The 22,500-nt window shown below is 40.3% G+C and overlaps 1 protein-coding gene, 1 long non-coding RNA gene and 1 pseudogene across 9 annotated transcripts in view; all 3 read right to left on the bottom strand.

The window, feature by feature from the left end:
* Nucleotides 1–180: 180 nt before the first annotated feature.
* The window catches only part of LOC111327876 (uncharacterized), a 44,035-nt gene continuing 21,715 nt past the window's right edge, over nt 181–22,500 (bottom strand). The window contains exons 1-5 of one of the 8 annotated variants that reach the window (XM_088733089.1): nt 20,047–20,148; nt 19,737–19,788; nt 18,870–18,965; nt 14,644–14,712; nt 181–2,612 (exon numbers count right to left, since the gene is read on the bottom strand). In XM_088733089.1, coding sequence (XP_088589215.1) covers nt 1,779–2,585 — 807 coding nt within the window. In that variant the 5' untranslated portion in view covers nt 2,586–2,612; nt 14,644–14,712; nt 18,870–18,965; nt 19,737–19,788; nt 20,047–20,148 and the 3' untranslated portion in view covers nt 181–1,778. Of the gene's footprint in view, nt 2,613–3,094; nt 3,209–4,287; nt 4,332–4,831; nt 5,202–6,467; nt 6,585–14,643; nt 14,713–18,869; nt 18,966–19,736; nt 19,789–20,046; nt 20,189–22,500 lie in introns of those variants that run through there. The other 7 variants (XM_088733085.1, XM_088733090.1, XM_088733088.1 and 4 more) reach the window with 7 other exon arrangements.
* LOC148724047 (uncharacterized) lies at nt 6,964–13,682 on the bottom strand (annotated as a pseudogene).
* The window catches only part of LOC148724046 (uncharacterized), an 11,250-nt gene continuing 10,380 nt past the window's right edge, over nt 21,631–22,500 (bottom strand). Inside the window, exon 2 of the long non-coding RNA XR_015991820.1 lies at nt 21,631–22,500. This exon is cut by the window's right edge and continues 3,868 nt beyond it. This is a non-coding gene — a long non-coding RNA (uncharacterized LOC148724046).

Below are 22,500 nucleotides of genomic sequence, written 5' to 3'. Positions count from 1 at the left end.
GCCTGACGGTTCGGCAAATATCACCACGAAATCACAAGTTTTTTCCCAAGGAGTTGTTTGGTAAAAACTTTCTTTGTCAGGACTCGTGGAAAAACGACTCGACCCAATTATATGAAGAGTTTGTTGCCTTACTTTAAAATAGTATCGTAGAAAAACCGCCGGAAAAGAATCCTTTCACAGTGAACACAAATAAAGTGCATTTATTGCTTTAACAAGTCAATCTTTGGATAGTTACTTTACAACTTCAGCTGTTAAGCAATGGTCGTTTTTTCAAAAAGCAGTGTCACTTCATATTATATTAAAGTATACTGTCGAGGGTATATACAGCTGCCTATTGACACAAACTTTGATAAAACATTACAGAATACCGAATAACCGTTAGCTTGATAGTTAAAGAAACTTCTGGTCGGTGAAACCACAGCATACATTTGGTTGTGTTTCTTAGGACCATTAATCTGGCGAATACAAACTTTCAACTGATTTAACTGTACAGAACGCTAAATAACCGTAGGCTTGTAATTACAGAGACATCGCGTAGACTAATACTTAGCCTTCATAACTGTAACAAAGCGTACATTTGGTTAAGTTTCTTAAAACCTCTAAATATCAACGTATACTGTCGATTTAAAGTACAGCCGCTAGCAAATACAAAATTTTTCGCTGATAAAACACCACAGAACACTGAACATTAATAGTCTTGATAGTTACAGAGACATGCGGTTGGCTAAAACTGATCAACCTTTATTAACTGTAACAAAGAATACATCTAGTTCAAATTAGTAAGACCGTTAAATATCAACGTAGATTGTCCAGCATAAATACAGCTGCTGGAAAATGCGAAATTTCAACTGATAAAACGCTACAGAACACTGAACACCTGTAGGCTTGATAGTTACAGAGACATCCGGTTGGCTAATACGCAGCCTTCATAACCATAACAAAGCATACATTTGGTTCAGTTATGATAAATCCTCCAGAAAAAAAAAGTGACAAAAGAACTATCAGTGACTCACTCTAACCCCTTAAATAGCCTTAGTCAGGTCGGCTTGTTTGATGGACTCGTCACTGCACCACCTTAAATAAACTTTTGAAACGAGAATGGGGCTTTGCCGGTACCTTAAGCATACGCTTGGCCTTTATCATTCAGGCAGCCGTAGCTATATGCTATGAGTCCCAAAATGGACGAGACAATTATTCATTGTCTCCCACGTCCTGGGTTGCGGCATGATTGTGCGCATAAGTCAAGTACCAGCCAAGCAACATTCTTCCCCCCCCCCCCCCGCCTCAGAGCTCTTGTATACTACGAATGACTGAAAACAAGAATGGGGGGAAAAAATCAGCTATAGCATGGAAAGTGACAATAGACAGATCCCTGCAATCGACAGATGTTGATCAATTTTTTTTTGTTTCTGCTTATACTAATTGTCAGCAATATAAGATGCCGTCGTAAAATTGGAAGGAAGCTTCGTCATGATTTACGGATGTAGTAAAGAAATTTAGCCCAAGTTTTTAAACTTTGTCATCCGCAATCAAAGATAACCTTTCCTGTTGTACATCATTTTTCCCCTCTTGTTTTTTTGTACCTCTTTAATACCCTTGCAAAGTATTAATTCTTTAATTCAAATGGTAAGATCTAAATAAAATAATTCTATCATATCATTGCGTCATTTGCCCCTTTGGGTTTTTTTGATGTTTTTTGGAAAAGTGCCACTCATAAACATTGGATTATTATAATATGTAGGAGAGTAGTAATGAAAGAATCCTACCCAATTATCCTCTCATTTCTCGACCCCATATCGGTTTAACCCTCCCTTAGCAGAAGCAACCGCCAAATCTTTGACAAGGACTTTAGTAGCATAATTCGCATACTCTTTTTTGGCACTTTTCAAAGCTGCTTTCCACACAAAGTCACGGTATGCAAACATTTGAACATTTTGCTTCACGCTGCCTTTAAATAGGTCTACAAAATATTTTTCTCCAAACTCTTGTAAAAGATCTGTTGCAACGGTGTTGGCGGCGCTTTTTCCGCCACTGGAGAGTATTGAAGACGACCCAGCTTTTACCAAGTTTTGAAAAGTGATCTTGGTACTATCGTAAAAAACTTTATCAATTGCGTCATTAACCACTCCTTTTGCCAGATCTTTTCCAACTTGCTTACCCACCTTTTTAGTTGCTTCTTTGGCAGCAGAGCCCGCGGTAACCTTGGCGGCATCAATAGCAGCGGCTTTTGTAGAAGCAGTTATTGTGCCAGTTGCCAGATCTTTTGCCAGTTTTGCTCCAACTTCTTTGGTCGCTTTCTTTGAAGCTGTCTTCGCACTTTCTTTAGCGGCCTCAGAAACAGCCTTTTTTCCACTCTCTTTCGCTACATCCTTGGCAGCGCTCGACAAGCCTAGAGTAAGAATGTCTGATACTCCGGAGACAGTGTTAATCAGTGCGCCAACGATATCACCATTATATAAATTCCACGCCGCTTCAGTGAAATCTACAACAGACCCTGCTCCAGGCATTGCCACATTTAAACCCACTCTCGCCGCAAGCTTGCAGGTAAACTTAAATCCATACGCTGTCCACGATTCGCCCGACATTTTTGTCAAAGGTTAATGGGACAGAATCTATAAGTTAAAGGTAAAGAATTAAGATTCGTAATATTCTGGAATGATGACGATAGACTGGTTAGACAGATGGCACCTGAGATAGGTTTGACATGGCGGACAAATGGACTACTCCAGAGTCAATTAAAATACTGAAGGTAGCACATTTAGACCTGGGATGTTATCCTTTACTAAAACATATATCAAGAGAGCTTTGGAGAACGCTCGGTTTCTCATCCGCGCTATTATGTTAATAGTTAATTTCGTCTCGTTGTGTAGTTTTCTGAGGTTCTCTATTTCAGAAACACCCATGATTACGGTAAAAAATTGACTTTTCCCGAGGAGTACAAGCGTGTATGGCAGATGAGCTCGTACAACTGATTCACAAGGTAGTGAATATATCTAGTAGCAATCCACTACGGTTAACAGAAATGTAGAAATTAGTCATGACCAATCATTATGAAAATTTAATGTTGATTTTCATTGTTTTAAAACACATTTACCCGCTGGTTTTTACCATGAGAGTCTATAGCAAGAAGAGTAATTCCAGACTGAGCCGTTGTTAGGTTGATATAGAACAATTTTCTGTTTTCCCGCATTAGGCATAGGACCAGAGACTGAAATAGGAAAATCCTTTCAAAATTACACATCGTATACCCCATTCACACCAATTAAAACATATTTAGTAACCGGGTTTACGAAACTAAAATGCCAAAGAAGCAGAGAACTGATGAGAAACTCAACTTTCCACTGGTTTCAAGTAGTCATTTTCAATGTGCTAAATTTGAAATTGACAAACATCGGTTTTAGCAGGTTCAGTTATGAATTATAGCGCACTTTGCGTCGTGGGAGCTCCATAAGTCAGGCATTCGAGAGCGGGAAAAGTCATTTCGCTAACGTCGAAATGGAATTTATAATGAATGAACGAAATCCAAAAATTCATTGGGAAAAACAGCCTCCATGCATATTCAATACACCCAATCTGACCCGATTCGTCTATGGTAGTTGACGAATCGAATCACCGGAAGTCGTATCGCGCGTTAACACACAGAAAGCATGGTACGGATGAAAAATGAAACGGCCGGAAGTCCATTGTCAGATGAACCTCGTTCTCAAAGCGTAAGACAGGATAGGAAATGTTGACAAATCGACACGATGCGCACGGGTCGACTCGACTACAAATGGACACCCGCATTCAGCAGATAATTGGCGAACAAAACGAGCTGAGGCTTTTCCGATATTCCTAATGATTCCCGAGGAAGTATATTGTGAATTTTGTAAAACCTCACCCATTTTGGTACGCAAATACTGATATGAGGAAAATTCTGGCCAGTTTTCATGACAATCCAGCAGTCTATATACTCTGTTAACTCGTTTTAATAATGGCAACTTGCGCACAAATAAATTTATCAGGAAAAACAAAGGAAAAGTGAGTAAGGCAAGCTAGGAAAAAACTTCTAAGGTAAAACTTTGGCTCGGGCTATCTCGCGACTTTTCTCTTTCTAGTCGTTTGATGAACACTCTTATTTTAAAACCTGTTGCGGAATGAGCTAAAAATTTCTTTTGTTGTGTAGAGCTAAACGCGATGTAAACAAATTGTGCAAATCGAGTTCCCAGACGAAAGCAAACAGTCCGTGTCTAAAGCAGCTACTTTACATAAATCGGCTACAATTCGCGGAAATGTTTATGTACTCACCGCTGATATTTCTCTAGAAACCAATTATAGTAGTTGGCTTCTAGTTTAACAAAAGCTATAGGTTCTAAAACTCGAATAGAGAAAGCAGACAAGTTTTAATTACATTAGGTTCAGAAAAAAATGACTTTAATAAAAAATTATACAGGGAAGGAAGCCTTTTCACTTTCAAATTCTCCACTTCTTCAAGGGCACGTTGTCGATATCTTTTACACATTTCTAACATCTCACTGTGAGTTGCTGAAAATTCGTTTTTTTTCCATCAGGCACGTTACTTAGGCTAGAATCTTTGAAGCGTCGATTTCGTCAAACGTTGCCGTTTAAAATGTCTCGGTCATAACCTTCTAAGGATGACTTTGAATAATGCTATCCTCCCTGGAAATCTTTTATGACTGCGTTGTGTCAGATTTGCTCATAAAGTGCAGGAAGTTAGCCAAATCCTTTTCCTGCCTTAGTCAGGTAGAAAGTTTAGCATTCTAGTGAAAGTTTTAAGATATCCTCGATATTTAATGTCTTAATGGAGATAATGCAACATTTACTTTCCTACCTCTGAAAAGCAACAGCCCTCGCTCAATGTACAAAAAACAATAGGAAGATGGATTTCAGGATTTCTCCGAAATAGACCGTTATGAGTGGCAAGATCCCAGTCAGAGACAGAATTGGTTATCAAGTTAAAAAAAAAAAACAACAAGCAAGGTAATTTGGAATATTGGCTGAAAATGTTTACTACAATTTGTGCTTCGATTGATTACCAAAACCTGTGCGCCCGCACCACGAATTTGCGTTTCAAATTTTCTGGATGGAGCAGCAATCTCCAAACCATTAACGTCATCAGAACAACCTTAAAAGAATCCTTGTCTTTATCAACAAAGTTTTATCTCGGAAATAGCTATCGTCCTTCCCTTTTATTTGTCTCACGTTTTTTTTTGCATTTTAGCAAATTTGCACATCATTCTTTGTTTCGTCACTTATCGAGCACACATTTCAGGTTAAGTGATCGAAAAAGAAATGTCCGCAACCTAGGGACTACTAGTCTAAATATTTTATGCTCTGTTTGTAGAATTTTGATCGCCCGTTCCGATCAAAGGTTATGGTTATCAAGTATATAAACCAAACCTAGCTTGGCTGATGGTTTCGAAAATTTCGTAACTCCGCCAGCTTTGGAAGTAGTCCATCGATCACTAATTAGCCAAAATTTAAAGAGCACTCTATCGCTGTAGAATTATCTTGAACCTCCTAAGTGGCTATATTTACACCTTTTTCAAATCAGCTGCGAGCTTCTTTATGTATCAGAATTTTAGCAAAAGTCCTAAGAGGTCCTTAATAAATTAGCGATACATCTTCCTCTTTAAAAGACACTACGATCATAAGAGACATTTGCATACCATGCAAAATTCTCGGAAATGTTATTGTGTTATCTCGCTGATCTATTTTTCTTTCTCTGTCTCTCTCTGTCCCTCAGTGTGTGTGTGTCTCTCTAAAAGAAACTGAACAACCTTAAGTTTGCTTTTTAAGCCTTTCTCGATGTACTACTGGAGTTTAACGAAAATTAGAGATAGAGAAAGAGACTCGAGAAAGAAAAGAAATCAGTTTCCATGTATGTCTTTGTACCTAAGATAAACATATTAACCAGACTGAAACCTGTAAAAAAGAAGCTTGACATCACCAAACTTTTCTAAAATTTTAAACAGAATTGGGCAAAGGCTGAGCATTATAAAATAAGTCTTCAGATATTCCAATAAATTTGCGAAACATTGTCTGCTCCAGAGAACACTACGATCACAAGAAACAGATGTATGCCATGCAATATGCAAATAATTCAAAATTTTCCAATTCTCGGAAATTTTATCGTCTCTGTCTCTATGACGGTCGCTCGCTTTGCTTCTCTCTCTCTCTCTCTTAAAGGGAAAGAAAAAAACTTTAAGGTAGCTTTTTATCCCTTTCTCGATTTGCCAGTAGAGTTGGACGAGAGTTAGAGATATGAAACTCGATTTGAGAAAGTAAATAAATTTTCCTCGCATGTCTCCGTGCCTCAGATCTACAAGGAAAAGCGGTGGAGAAGAAGCTTTACATCATCAAGCTTTCCAAAAACAGAGGCAGAATTGGCGATCAAGTGAAAAACAAAATCATGGCTGAAAATTATTAGTACGTGGCTATGTTATCAAAACCGATATCGTTTTTACCTTCAACTTGCATTGTCTCCGTCTGAGTTTTGGGTCCAGAGCGTCCAGGATTCAAATTCATGATGGCGCTCTCTCCGGCGTAAAAGATTTCTTCTTCCATGCACTGACCTTTTAAGGATTACTATGAATAAAGTGGTCCTCCCTGGAAATCTGTCATGATTGCGTTGTGTCGATTTGCTCATAAATTGCATAAAAGTTAGCCAAATCCGTATTCCTGCTTTAGTCAGGCAGAATATAATCTTCATATTATGTCTTCTTCAAGAAAGAAAGCCATGAATTGAATTGAAACTCATAGAAAAAACAAAAATACTTTTGTACTACCTTGAACGATTTCACTGCTCCCTCTACTTCGCTTTTACCCAAGACCTTCTTACAAACAAGAACACGAAATGTCTTGTCATGCGTGGCGAGTTAAGGAAACAAAAATCTCCCTGCGACCGAAAATGAGTTTCACTGAAGTATTGTTTTCACCTGAGGTTTGCAGCTACATGCACAACTTATCAACTGGAAAATAACCGATATATATGGGAAATGAAACTATCTCTGATGAAAACTAGGTTCGCATTTTCTGTTTTAGCTGACCGTTATGCAGTTTATCGCCATAACGTTCAATAATCTGGTCGTTATCAAAGAAAATGAAAAAAAATTTTAAAATCGTAAACGAAGAAATTTGATAGCTGGAATCTCAGCTTTTAATAGTCTTATACACTCTTGCTTTCTTACAAAATTCTTATCATGTTTCGTTTTCATAAAAGAAACTCCTTGCTGGAAGGACTGAGCTCTTTTACCTTAGAGAAATGTCAACAATTATTATAAAGAAAGGACGATGTAATAATTTTATGAGGTCTCTTCTTCTTGACGTTCTCGATTTCAAGCAAAAATATATACTCTGATAGAACGTTGTTCGACATAAATTTCTGTTTTGTTTTCGAGGCGATATCTTCAAGTTGAATTCTTCTTTCCCACGAACTGATTTTCGTACCTACGCGCTATCCAAAAAGAAGAGTGGACATGCCTAATTCATACCCATTTTTTCTTTTTTTCGTTTTAACATTTTAGAAGGCAAATTTGCACATCATTCTTTTGTTACGGACTACTAGTCTAAATGTACTGTTTGTAGAATTTTGATCGCCTGTTTCGATCAAGAGCTATGGTTATCAAGTAAATAAACCAAACGTAGCCTGGCTGATGGTTTCGAAAAAATTTTAACTCCCTCAGCTTTGGATGCAGCTCATTAATTTTTTATTTGCCAAAATTTACGGAACGCTCTATCACGATAAAATATATCTTGAACCTCTAGAGTGGCTACATTTACACCTTTATCAATTCAACTGCGAGCTTCTTTATGTCTTAACAATTTAGCAGAACTCCTAAGATATCCTCAATAAATTAGCGATGCATTTTCTGCATCAAAGAACACTACGATCATAAGAGTCATTTGCATGTCATGCCAAATAACTCAAAATTCTTGGAAATGTTATTGTGCTCACCAATGATCTCTTTTTCTTTCTCTATCTCTTTTGTCTCTCTCTGTCCCTCGGTCTGTTTTTATATTTATATCTCTCTCTTTAAAAGAAAATTTAACGAAAAGTAGAGATGGAGAAAGAGGCTTAACAAAGAAAAGAAAATGTCCATGTATATCTTTGTGCCTAAATTAACATATTAACCAGTGCGAAACCTGTGGGAAGGAAGCTTTTCTAAAAATTTTAAACAGAATTAGTGATCTAGCAAAGGCTAAGCATCACAGTGGAGGTCATATGCCTCCAACCATGATCTGTAAAACATTTTGAAATTAATCTCGTCGGCTCCTAGATCAACAACTGCATTGGAAGGTTTCATTTGTACGCCACCTTTCTAGTTACTTCCATCTTGGTAGATCAGTGAAAGTTAATCGATGTAGAAAACTTCAAAAGAAAAAGGACTTGCAAAAAGGATCAAAACATTTCGAATTCCAAAGATATTCCCGCTGAACTAGCGCTGCATTTTCTGTCTAACAGAATATTATGAACGTCAATAGCATCTGCCATGTTTGAATACTAATTTGTTGATCTCGGGAATGTTATCGCCGATCGAGCTCTCCGCTAATCTTTCTGAACCCTCTCTCAGTGTGCCAGTGAAATTTTAAAAAAATTAGAGGCTAGAAACCTCAACTCGAGAAATAATCGAATTTGTATATAATTTATATGTGTCTACTATTAACCTCCAACTATGATCTGTAAAATAGTTCGAAATAAGTCTCTTCGGTTCCTTCATCATCAACTACATTAATTTGCAACTGAGTTTCTTTTGGACGCCACCTCTCTACTTCCTTCGATATTGTAGATCAGCGAAAGTTAACTATAATAAAAAACCTTCACAAGAAAAAGGAATTGCAAAAAGGCTTAAAACATTTTCAATTCTCAAGATATTCCTGCTGAACTAGCGCTACATTTTCTGTTATACAGAATATCATGAACGCCAGAAGCACCCGCCATGTTTGATTACTAATTTAAAGTTCTCGAAAGGTTATCGAGCTCTTCACTAATCTCTCTAATAAACCAACTAAAAGTTTTCTATCTAACTTTTCCTCAGTGCACCAGTGAAATTTAGTAAAAGTCTAGAAATCTCCGCTTGAGAAAGGATCAAATTTGTGCATCTATTAGTTTTCTATGACAAGGTAAACAGTGCTCAAACCTGATAGAGCTTTGATCAAACTCTACGATAAGCAGAATTGAATATAAAGTTAAACAAGAAAACAAGTCAAGCAAGTTGATTAATTTTTCCTTTTTTGTTTAAAACTTTCAGAACGTTTCGGGGATCGGCTCTTCGCCCAGCCGACATATTACGCAACACGTATTCGCGATTTACGCATTTTTGGAACGAAAAGCAAACCCTGAACCAGTGGATTATTTAAAAGTTGCTCCGATTTCTTCAAACAAAAAAATACATATTTGGCTCACTTGATTGATAGGACCACTACCAGGTTCCTGCTTTAGTAGTTCGTCCTCGAGCTCTTGTACTTCCCTTTCTGCAACAGGGTTCTTGTTCTTGTTTTTGATGCGCCCAATGTCAAGCCAAACATTTAGGTGTTTGAGGCCGTCGTTGTTGCTTAACAAGATGAAGGCAGGGGCGGGGTCGACACGGATAACGGCACGTGGGCCATCGATGGGGTGCAAATATACAACTAGACATGTTAAGGCGTTCCGCAATGTGTCGTATTTCTCGTCTGCGATGAGGCAAGCAGCGGTGTAAGACGTGGCACACTCTCTAAGGAAGAGGATTAACTGACGCTCACGTTTGATGACGTCGGCAGCGAAAGCAATCCCGATAATATCTGGGGGATCCTTTGACGTCTGGCTGAAGAGAGTGCTTGGAAACTTCTGTAGTGAGGCGCACGTGTGGCAGGATGATGAAACACGTTTCAAGGCAGGGCCCATGTCTAGGGCGTAAAAGTGGCGTTGCACGACCATTTGAAGTTGGTTCCGAGATGGGTAGTTGAGACGCACATCAAGGGCGGTTAGCAGGCCGTCGAAAACGGATCTGGGGACGACTATGGCCTCGGAAGTAGCGGCAAAGGGATGCTCACGTTTCACGACGAGGAGGCCGTCCCGAGAAATGGAGGCGACATTTAGGTATCTCTTGACGTCTTTGAGGTTGGTGAGTTTTTTGGAGGGTCGGATGCCTTGTTTTAAGTGTGCATGCACGCGTCGTAGGTCAATGCAACCATTTTGGACTTCCCGCCATGTGGAGCGGGTAGTGTAGGGGAGAGGCTTGTTGTTATCAATTATGTCTTGCACGGTCACATCACGGACAACAGAGTCTTGGGTCGTACTGATGAAAGAGCATATTTGACAGTTTGCTTCCGATCAATCTGGGGCGTTTCGACTGGCAAAGTCTGACGGGAGGTTTGCAGAACCTGCTAGGTGTTGCAGGGTGACTTGAAAGCGGCTAACTGTAGTAAGGAAAGATGTTACTCTTGGGCTGTCGGAAAACTCCCCTCTGCAGAGATTTTCCACGGCTTGAACACACGGTTTGCTGTCGGTTAGTACGTGCGCGCGATTTATTGGATCTGATGCTTGCGAAGTTTGGCGCTGAAGAAACCTGCAAGGTGTAGGCCATTGTCGCGAGTGATGTATAATGTAGCACCGAGACCACGTTGTTTGACGGAACCGTCCGTGACAATCCACAATGTATCAGTGTGGCGCTGGAGTGTGATGGGTCTTGACCCTGGCAAAGCTTGTTGTGCAGAACGAAAGACCTCGGTCAGGTTTTCGTCCAAGCTAAGGCAGTCTGGCGATTGTATTCCCGAGATCGCGCTTTCCAGAGGGTCGATTATTGAGGCACAGTCAGGTAGAACTCGCCCGAGGTCCTTGTATGAACCAATGAATGAACGCATGTCCTTAACAGTTGTAGGGAGAGGGCATAAAGACAGGACAGCGATACGATGAGGACTGACAGATAGGGTTCCTTGTGACCATACTCATCCGAGGACTGTCGTTGAGTTAGGGCAAATGACGGTCTTTGAGGAAGAGAGCCGCAAATTACATCTGTCGAGTTGGTTGAGGACGCGGGTCCAGATAAGTAAGAGCTCTTCGGGTGAAGAGGAGCCACAATATAGGTCGTCGGCTATTTTAGCGACGTGTCCCTCCTGTATGAAGTCGCCGAGGACGCGGCACATTATCTCCTCCAGTGCAGTTTCAGAGCCGGGCATACCCATAGCTGATCGGCAATAGACACGTATACCCCGGAAAGGGGTAGCGACACCGCAGTATTTGCGAGATTCTTTAGCCAGAGGAATCTGATAGAATGCTCGGCAAAGGTCGGTTTTGATTATGAACTTCCAAGGAGCAATAGTACGCAGGGTAGAGTCTACGTCTGGCATCAATGAAGGTTGGGGTTTGCTGTACCGACCGACGTTGGCAAAGGCGGTAACGAGGCAATGGCCACAGGAGGGCGTCTTAACCAGAAATGAGGGATTCAAGTATTCAAGTACGTGGACGTCGACCTCCTCAGGTTTGGAGAAAACGTGATCGTTTTCAAGCTCGTCGAACTTTTCCTGTGGCTCGATCAACTTTTCGCAGGGGTACAAAGGGAGACGACCTTTGCGTTGAGGGGGTTCCACGGGGCCCATGTTCACGTGGGCTTCGATGGAACCTGCGGCGCCATTGTAGCCAGGTAGGTCTGGACCAAATACACGGTCATGCTTGAGCAAGGCTTGTTGGAACTGATCACGAATTGTGTCTTCAAGAATGTTGTTGGGGTATAGCTGAACGCCGTGGGAGTATGGAGTGTTGACCTTTGGCTGCGAGGGGGGAGAAGGGACTTGGGAAGGATTGATAACTGGAACATCCTGAGTAGTGTGGCGGGCGAAGCAGATGTGTTCTTGGCGTCTAATGGCCCGTGGTTCGTCGGTGTCGTTCGTTATGCGGGCTTTACCGTCTATGGTGACTACCAGTTGTGGGTGGAGCCAGGAGGTGGGGGCAGGCTCTACGGCAATTGTGGATTCGGCTCGTAGCTCTGGAGGTACTGAGACTTCGACGAAATCACCGGGCCAGACGACGGTGGCGGGGGTCGATGACCAAAGGACGTAGGAGGATGTTTGTCTCACGGAATAGGATTGGTGGCTCTTGACTGGAGCTTCGGGGAGGTACTTGGTTGTTTCCCGCCCATGGATTGTTACTTCTTGAGTTGCGGGACGTATGGTGATGTCATTGGCAATGAGGAACGGAATACCTGCTAGGATGTCGACATCTAGATCCTCTACAACGAGCGCTTCGAGTATTAACTTCATCTTAGGTGCGTGACAGTGTAATGTGGACTTCACCGATAACATTCAAGGGGGTCGTCCCATCGGCCAATAGGGCTTTTTGGTTGGACTTGACGATGTTAAGGTTGAGCTTGCGTGCGAGGCTTGCCTTAATCATGCTTGTCTCAGCGCCAGTGTCAAGGGTCAGACGCACGGGGTGCTGCATGTAGAAAGCACCGAGTGAGGGTGAATAGTTGGAACTGACTCTACGGGAGACGGCCCGTGCTGACGGGGGATGTTCAAATTCGTCGTCATCGAGCTCAAGGGCGCCGACACCGAGGTCATAAGGTGGCTCTTCATCCTCGGCGTTGAAGGTGGCACGTGATTTGGACATGAAGAGGCGGTCTTCGCGTGGAAGATATGGGCATGTGCTAAGATAGTGATGGGTGTTATGACGACGAGCTTCTTTGCATAGCGGACACACCATGGGACGTCTAGTGACCACTGAGTTACGTGGGCTGGGTAGACGATAGGGTGGCCGTTGAAGGGGTCTTAGACTAGATGTAGATGTTGATGTGGAAGCCCGTAATATTTTGGAGTCAGCGGCGGACCGGATCTCTTCTAGGAGTGAGTCGAGAGCCGGTGATATCTCCGGTTTCAGTGATGCTAGAGTCCTGGAGCGCAGTTCCGTACCATAACGTTGTTTCACGAGGGTTGGTAGGTCGGAATGAACGAGGCGAAGCCAGGTTAGGATCACTAAGTTTTCAAGGGATGGGGACAACTCTTCGTCGGAGGTCATGGTCTCATCACAATGGGTGATGGGGCCATTGGCGACTAGGAGGTTATCCTCTACAAAAGACATGAGTCGCTGAAACAAATCTTCAGGTCGTTCATTGGGCTCGAGTTTTATGTTGTTGAAGTCGATAAAGTGGGCGCCAGTAGACTGAAAGCCTTGATGCATCCTAATAATTTGCCATATTCCGTTCACCGAGGTCGCAGATTTCACGATTGAGTTTCTTGATATAACAGGACAATAGTTGGCTAGTTGGCCTAGCATCAGGTCGAGATGGGCAGCCTTTTGGTATGCTGTTCGTCGTCGTGCTAGAGGAACATTTTCGCCGTCGTTTTGTAGATCTCTTGTGGGGTTTGCAGAAGTTTTCTTTTGCCAAGAGACATTATCGCTTAAGAAGGAAGCAAAATTAGCGTCGAGGGACAAGATATATTGAAGATTCTGTCGCCAGGCTTCAAATGAAGTAACTGTTTCTGATTTGGTGAGAGACCATTGCTTTGGTGCACGTGTGGTTGCCATTCTTGCAGGCTATGTATTATTATCTCGAAGGAGAACACTGTACTTAGCTCTTTTTCCGGTCGTAGCGAAGGCCGGCTCGTTGTTGGACCTTTGCCAGTAGTTCGATGACTTAGTATTGAAAGTGTAGTTGGGTTTTTGAACCGCTGCCACCACGCCAGTAAGTAACGCGAACTACACAACGAACACGCTTTATTTATACACGGCGAAACAAGATGGAAGATACACAATGGAGAGAAAAGAGTCAGGCGTCACTCGTATGAGCGCGCGCATAACACTAAACAAACACCGCAGCCGGGACAACCTGCTGGCGATGTAGGTCAAAAATTGGAAAATGTCTGCCCATCATTAACTGGAGATAGAACAAATTACTCAGGAAAGGAAGCCTTTATCCTTTGAAAATCTCTACTCATTAGAGAATACATTTTAAATATCTTTTGTATATTCCTCACATCTTTTAATGTGAGTTGTTGCAAATTTGGCTTTTTTCCATCTGCCTAATTTTTCCACTTTACTTGTGGATTGAATCTTAGAACCGTCTGTTTCGTTAAACCTTGTTTTAAAATGTCTCAGTCAATTTTTACAAGATGCGAGTTTCATTAAAATATATATGCGTTATTAACCAAGGTTGTTCGGTCAAAATGGCTGGATATTGGCCGAGTTCTTTTTTGCATTTTTATGAACTGAGAGGAAGTCGAGGTCCATGAAAATGCGAACGAGACTAATATCCAGCCATCTTGACCGAACAAGCTTGGCTAGTAAAGGATTTAATATATTGCAAAAGGATTTCGCTTTATTAAAAATTAAGAATGGCTTGTTTACTTCCGAGAGCCAAGGAAAGAAAGCCAACTGTGTTTATAGCACAAATAACTCGTAAGAGTCGTTTCTGTTTTCTTTGTTTTGACTATCTTCTGCCGCTTTTTGCGTTTCCATCGCCGAAATTGTCCGAGAATTGCGAACGTAGTTCTAGTTCTTTTCTTTTTTTTCATGCACGGGATCAATGCAGGCAATCCTGAGCAGGCAAGCTCGGGTGGCCAATCAGAACACAGGATTCGCTTCATCTTGCCCACGGCCGCTGCGAGCGATGTAATAAATTACTTTAACAGTAATGTGCGCGTTGTCAGTTTTTATCTATTTGTGCTCACCAATGATCTCTTTTTCTTCGTCTTTTCTCTTCTGTCTCTCTCTGTCCCTCGGTCTGTTTTTCTCTCTCTCTAAAAGAAAACATCTTCAAGTTAGCTTTTTACCCCTTTCTCGATGTACCACTGGAGTTTAACAAGAATTAGAAATAGAGAAAGAGACTTGAGAATGAAAAAAAAAAACTTCCATGTATGTCTTTGTGCCTAAGATTAACATATTGACCAAACTGAAACCTGTGAGAAGGAAGCTTGGCATCACCAAGCTTTCTAAAAATTTTAAACAGAATTAGTGATCGAGCAAAGGCTATGCATTATCGTGGAGGTCCTTACATATCCCAAAAATTTTGCGAAACATCGTCTGCTCCAGAGAGCACTAAGATCACAAGAAACATGTTTGTATGGGTTTTGTGGTAAAAAAAAAAGGCCTCACCTACTGAAAACTGTGTCAAGGGTATCACATGATCTATATTTCCTTTTATTGCTCTATTTAATTTCTTTTTCCTTGCATTGGCCATAAGACCAGACAAATAACAGTCTAAATGATATTCTAATTCTTTCACAGTAACACATTGTGCACCCTATTTCACGTTTTCTTCTTGTTTTGTACAACCTGAGACCGTTGTTCATCTTTTAAGGTTTTAAAAAGTTGGAATTGTTTATTTCATCTATCTACAAGATGCAAAAACGAAGCTAAAAATTAGATATCAAAAGTTAGATTCACAGATTTTGTTCATGCATCTTTTAGGGTATTAAAATTATGATTGGATATGTTGATTTCATCTGTTTACAAGACGCAAAAACAAAGCTGCATCCCCGTCGCCACTAGCCTCCTGTTAACTTAAATATAGAAAAATAGATTGACTTCACTTTTTTTTTAATGATAATGACAATAGTTTTTATTCCAAAAGGTTAAGATATTGCATAGCCAACGTTAGAAGTTTTTGCGGCTTGCACAGCAGCTTTCATCCAAGATTGAAATTTATTCATAGATGTAGAAAAGTATTGGTTTACTTATTTTTGACAGTTCATTTTAAGACCGCGGCACCTTGGTGTCTCATACCTAAGGCGTTGCCACTTTCATATGATAATTTCCAGTTTGGCCAACTTTATCATGGGCTGAAGAAAATTTAAAATGATTTAAGTTATCTAGGGTATTCTATCATTCGAAAAAAAAAAATTACGGAAATGCAAGATTGCCGCGATGTTAGCGTAAACACGTGAGTTTAGGCGAAATTTTAAGATACACAACTTTTGTTACGTAGGTCAATTTAGGAATAGACCTTTTCGGCTTAAACGAGCGAAGTAAGATTTTTGACACGTCTTTTGTAATCAAGAAAGCCCAGTTGTCATTTTTCGCGGAATTCAATATCCGCTGTTTACATCTTGCTAAAATGATGGCATAAATGGTTCTGGTACTTTATTTTACGAGGGAAAATGGAAAAAGACAATCACATTTTATCGTGACCTATTATTGTTTATAAATGATTTATCTCACTTAGAACTTTTTGTAAAACACCTCGAAAGTTTTTCGCACTAGAAGAGATCATATTCTCTTGATATTGAAATTTCCATTCCGGCTCAAGATGATTTACGGCCAAACGCGCTAGAGTTTTAGTTTGCCCAACAAAAATTCCACGCAATGTCACAAGACTGAATAATCACGCGCGTAAATTTTCCTGAAAATAATTTCCATGGGTTATATTATGGAGTAGGTAATCAGTTGGCTTCAATCCATCAAATAAAAGCCTCTTTGCACAAAGTATTGCGTCTACAGCCGCTCAATGTCTTTTTTCCCTCGCCGAGTGCCAACCTCTCCAAAAAACTGTTCAAATTACAAAACCTAGTTCATAATTATATTGTCAAACATTCTTCGGCTATTCTAAGATTATTAAAATATGGTTGAAATGGCCAAACTGGCTTTATAGCTGTGTTTAGAACGCGTAAAATTACCAAGGGTGCTTTCCATTAGTAGAGAGCGAGGGCCTTTTCGAATACGCCTTCCTTTGAGCTGCTATCAACGATTTTATCGACCTTCTTTAATTTCTCACCAGTACGAACCCTTTTTCCAATTCATCGTCAATTCTGATATTGTTCTTTAAAGTGCAGACCTTGTTTTTTTAAAAGGACAACACAATATTTGGTCAAATGGCTAAGGGATTTCATATTCCGCATGAAGTGAATAATGCTAAAAATAGAACTTATAAAAATAGTCTGCCATGGAGCAGGCGCTCCATGAATTTAAATATAAAACCTCTATTGTTGATTTCTCAGTCATAACAACAACAGCTTCCTTTCCAGTATATTCCTTCTATTGGTCAAAATATTATCTTAACTATCTTGGCAAAGAGAAGTCTTTCATGGTTCCCACTTACGACTGAAGAAAACTTTTTCTAAAAAATCACGTGATGTTATTTCCCTTTTATGGGCTTATTTGACTCAGCCAAACAAAACTATGGCCCGGTGATTGAACCGGTGACCAACCCCTGCACGTGAAAGGAACATGCACTGTCGCCCGCGCTCTTGCCCAAGAACAGCGGTTACTAGGCCTTTTTTCGGTTGGAAGCGGTATGATAAGTCATGTGCTTTCAGACCTCCATACCAGACTTCCATAAACCAAAGACACAAAACTTCTTATCGAATTGCTCGAAAAAAGTTATCTTTTCTTTTTAATTACCTCCATATGTTTTGTTTTTCCGCTTTTTAAAAATATTTGGTTGGACGAGGAGGTGGTGGCTTTGGAAAGAAGTCCTCCTCATCTCTATGCCCTGTCCCTTTCTTTCAAATAACGAATGTCATGGCTAGACCAATATTTTTACCCCACCGTGTACTCAAGGAAGTATGGGTCCGAATCCGCCTTGAAACATTAACCCCGAAAATTCTCTTCTTCCAAGATCACTTATGCCCAAATATAGTTTCTCTTACTTTAGATATTTCTTGTTGATTAAAAAATAATCCTTCACTCCACCTTTCAAAAGGCCCACTTGGTCATGGAGTGTTTTGAGGGATTTTTCCCTTTTAGTTTCAAGCTCAGTAATGCATGTTTCCAAAACAGCAGAAAACTAGTAATTGAAAAGTTGGAATACACTAGAAATGGAGATTTCAAAAAGGATTGAGCCGATGATTTTACGACTATCAAACTGAAATCCATATCAGCCTTCCTTTTTTCCCATCCATGCCTTCTTATGTTTTTCTGAGTGTCTCTCCCCTCCCACTTCTTGGCGCTCTTTCGTACCTTACGAGTCTGGAAAGAGGCGAGAGTTTCTTCGAAACTAATTTTCAATCCTAAGCTGGAACATTTCAGAAAAGGGTTATGCCTGGTCCAATTTTCTAGCGCTGAAATGATAACCAGCCATTAGATCTGTGAGTTACTTGGGCGTGTAATCTACAGCTGTGCTTGACGGTTCGGCAAATATTTCATTTCACCATTTGATAAAAATGAATGTTACTATCGCATAAAAATTGTCAAAACACCGATCTGCATAACAAACAGTTAATCTAGGAATTAGCACAAGTGATTTTAATTTTCCGTAATGCTACTTTCCAAAGGCACTCAGCCAAATCGTATAACAAAAAAACTGATACGGTTAATGTTTGCTTTGCAACAAATCAGAACTATACAAGAGCACTGATGTTTTGACTCAATCAGTTTTATCTTAGAAAGCGTCCAGGATTGAAATTCACGATGGCGCTCTCTTGTAAAAGATTTCTTCTTCCAAGCATTGACCTTTTTTAAGGATTGCTTTGAATAAAGTGGTCCTTCTTGGAAATTCGTTATGATTGTGTTGTGTCGATTTGCTCATAATTGCATGAAAGCTTGCCAAATCCTTATTCCTGCCATAGTCAGGCAGAATATAATTTTAACATTATCACGTTAAGTATCGAAAAAGAAATTTCCGTGGCCTACGCAGTACTAGTCTAAATGCGCTGTTTGTAGAATTGTGTTTGCCTGTTTCGATCAAAGTTATATTTATTAAGTAAACAAACCAAACCTAGCTTGGCTGATAGTTTCGAAAACTTTTTAACTTCCTCAGCTTTCGATGCGGCCCATTAATTTTTTCGGAGATAAAATATATCTTGAACCTCTAAAGTGGCTATATTTACACCTTTTTCAGTTCAACTGCGAGCTTCTGTATGTCTTAGCATTTTTGCAAAAGTCCTAAGATGTCCTCGATAAATAAGCGATGCATCTTCTGCTAGCTTCAAAAAACAATACGATCGTAACATTTGCATACCATGCAAAATTCTCGGAAATGTTATTGCGCTATCCCACTGATCTTTTTTTCTTTCTCTGTCTCTCTCTGTCTCTTGGTGTGCGTGTGTGTCTCTCTCTAGAAGAAAACAACCTTAAGTTTGCTATTTACCCCTTTCTCGATGTACCACTGGAGTTTAACGAAAATTAGAGATAGCAAAAGAGATTTAAGAAAGTGAAAAAAATCACTTTCCGTTTATGTCTTTGTACCTACGATTAACATGTTGACCAGACTGAAACCTGTGAAAAGGAAGCTTCACATCACCAAACTTTCCTTAAAAATCTTGAACAGAATTGGTGATCTAGCAACGGCTAAGCATTATAGAAGAAATCCTTAGATATCTCAACAATTTAGCGAAACATCGTCTGTTCCAGAGAACACTAAAACCACAACAAACAGTTGTATGTCATGCAATATGCAAATAATTCAAAACTCTCCAATTCTCGGAAATATTATAGTCTCTGTCTCTCTGACAGTCGCTCGCTCCGTTTCTCCCTCTATCTTAAAAGGGAAAGAAAACAACTTTAAGGTAGCTTTTTATCTCTCTCGATTTCCCAGCAGAGTTGAACGAGAGTTGGAGATTTGAATCTCGACCTGCGAAAGTAATAAATTTTCCTCGTATGTCTTCGTGTCTCAGATCAACAAGGAAAAGTTGTGGAGAGGAAGTTAAACGTTATCGGAAAGGCTATCGAGCTCTTTGCTAATCTCTCTCTCAAAAAACTAACTGCAAGTTTACTTTCTAACCCTTTCTCATTGTACCAGTGAATTTAACAAAAATTAGAGGCTAGAAATCTCAAATTTTTATGACTTATACGTGTCTTCTATTATCCAGGTAAACTATGCTCAAACCTGTTAGAAGGAGCTTTGATGATCTGAAGCTTTACGATCAACAGAATTGGATCTAGAGTTAAAAAGAAAACTAGATGAAGTAAGTTAATAATTAGTTTTGCCTTTTTGTTGAAAATTTTCGAAACGTTTCGAGCATCGGTTCTTCGCCTAGCCGACATATTACGCAACACGAATTCGCGATTTACGACTTTTTGGAACGAGAAGCAGACCTCGAACCAGTAAATTAATCAGCACAACTTTGAAGTGATCCACACCAAAATACTCATCTGAGCTGACATGGTTATGTTATCAAAACCGATATCGTTTTTACCTTAAGATTTTCTCCTGAGCTTTGGGTGAAGTCCACTCGGTCCTTTACTCGACCAAAACCGTTTCTAAAAAGTGGCGTGATGTTAGTTCCCTTTTATGGCCTTATTTGGCTCAGCCAAACAAAACGATGGCCCGGTGACCAACTCCTGCACGTGAAAGGAGCATGCACTGTCGCCCGCGCTCCTTTCCCAAGAAAAAAAAAACCGCCTCCCGGCTAGCTCAGTGGATAGAGCGCTGGACTGTTGTGCGGAAGGTCGAGGTTCGAGCCCCGGCCGGACCAACACTCAAGGTCTTAAAATAATTGAGAAGAATTTGCTGACTTTCTATGAAATCAAGAAATGGTTAGATATTCTAGTCTTCTCGGATAGGGACGAATCATGATGGAGGTCTCGTCTCCTGCAGGGTTAGGAGTAGGAGACGTTACTTTCCCACACACGAGATTACTGTGTGATGGATGTCCTCCCCTGGGGTGGGATGGGTGGGTTTATTGGGCCCGCAGTAAATGGCGCAAGCTGTTGCAGTGTCCCTGCCGGTTGGCGAAGCTATTAAATTAAATTAAATTAAATTAAACAGCGGTTCCTGAGCCTTATTTCGGTTGAAGCCGTGTGATGAGTCACATGCTTTCAAACCTCCATACCAAACCTCCATAGACCCAAGAAGCAAAAATTTTGATTGAAATGCCTTAAAAATATTTTTTTTTTTGCTTTTTGAAAACATTCGGTTGGACTTTCAAATAACTAATGCTATGGATAGACTAATGTTTTTACCTTACCATGTACTCAAGGAAGCATGGGCCCGGATCCCGTGAAACATAAGCCCCGACAATTTCCCTTTTTTCAAGAACACTTTATCCCGAAATACAGTTTCTCTTGCGTCAAAGATTTCTTGTTGGTTAAAAAAAACAATCCTTCACTCCAACCTTCAAAGGGCCCACTTGGTCATGGAGTGTTTTGGTTTCAAGCTCTGAAATGCATGTTTCCAAAGCAACAGAAAAACTAGAAATTGAAAAGTTGCAATACACTTGAAATCGAGAAATCAAAAAGGGATTGAGCCTATGATTTTACGAATGCTTAACTGAAACCCATTTCAGCCTTACATTGTTTTTCCCATATCCATGCCTACTTATGGCTTCTTTTTTTTAATCAGTTACCAAACTTTCTCTCCCCTCCCATATCTGAGCGCCTGGCGAGTCTGGAAAGAGGCGAGAGTTTCTTCGAAACCAATTTTCAATCCTACGAGAGCCAGCCATTACATCTGTGAGTTATTTGGGCATGTAATTTACAGCTGTGCTTGACGGTTCGTCAAATATCACCACAAAAATGCAAGTTTTTCCCATGGAGTTTTTTGGGCAAACAACTTTTTTGTCAGGATTCCTGGATAAAAAGCTTTCGACACAATTATATGAAGAGTTTGTTGCCTTACTTTAACTGATAGCATCGTAGGAAAACCGAAAGACTCCTTTTACATTAAACCCAAATAAAATGCATTTATTGCTTTAACAAGTCACTCTCTAAATACTCCAAAATCTCAGCTGATAAGCGATGGTTATCTGCAGCAAAGTTTTTTCAAAAGCAGTGTCACTTAACGTATGCTGTCGAGCATACAGCTGCTCATTAATAAAAGTAATATATAAAATAAACAGTTTTTAACGTGGAGAAACACTTGGCTAGAAACTAGTTTACAGGTTATCCACCAAACAACTGAAACAAATAATTCAAATTGAAAATAACATTATTAAGAATCCCAACTGGCCGAAGGCAAACCAGTTGGCTATATTACAAGCATGGCCGAGGATTTGAAACTCGGAGCTACCGTGAATCAAATCCAGGTAGTGGCCAGGGCGGGACTTGAACCCGGGAGCGGCGGATTGCAAGTCCAACACGCTGACCACTCGACCACACTGCCTTCTAATTCACACAATCTTTGATAAAACGCCACAGAATACTGAACAACCGTAGGCTTGACAATTACAGGAACATCCGGTTGGCTAATTCCCAACCTTCCCAACTGCAATAAAGCATACATTGGTTCTGTCTCTTGAGACCTCTAAATATTAACGTATACTGTCGCAGATCTGTGGAATACAAACTTAAAACACCACAGAACACTAAACACCTTAAGGATTGATAGTTACAGAGACATCCGGTTGACTAATACTCAACCTTCATAACAGTAACAAAGCATACACTTGATTAAGTTCTGACAAATCCTCGTAAAACAAGCTAATAGTGCATATGTTTTGAAATTAAAACTTAACGATGACTCACTCCAACCCCTTAAAATAGCCTCGGTCAGGCAATTCTCTATCCCACAGTCCTCTTTGATATTCGTCTCATGGTTGGCGAACTCGTCACTACAAAGCCTTCCATAACCTTTCGGATCGAGAATGCGGCTATACCAGTACCTCACGCACACGAAAAAAAATACGTCAGGCCTTTCCCATTCGTGCAGCCAA

Source organism: Stylophora pistillata, chromosome 9 (assembly GCF_964205215.1).
Source record: "Stylophora pistillata chromosome 9, jaStyPist1.2, whole genome shotgun sequence".
In the NCBI taxonomy this organism is placed as follows: Eukaryota; Metazoa; Cnidaria; class Anthozoa; order Scleractinia; family Pocilloporidae; genus Stylophora; species Stylophora pistillata.
Note: the sequence above shows the minus strand (reverse complement) of the source record. Positions and strands in the feature narration are given on the sequence as shown.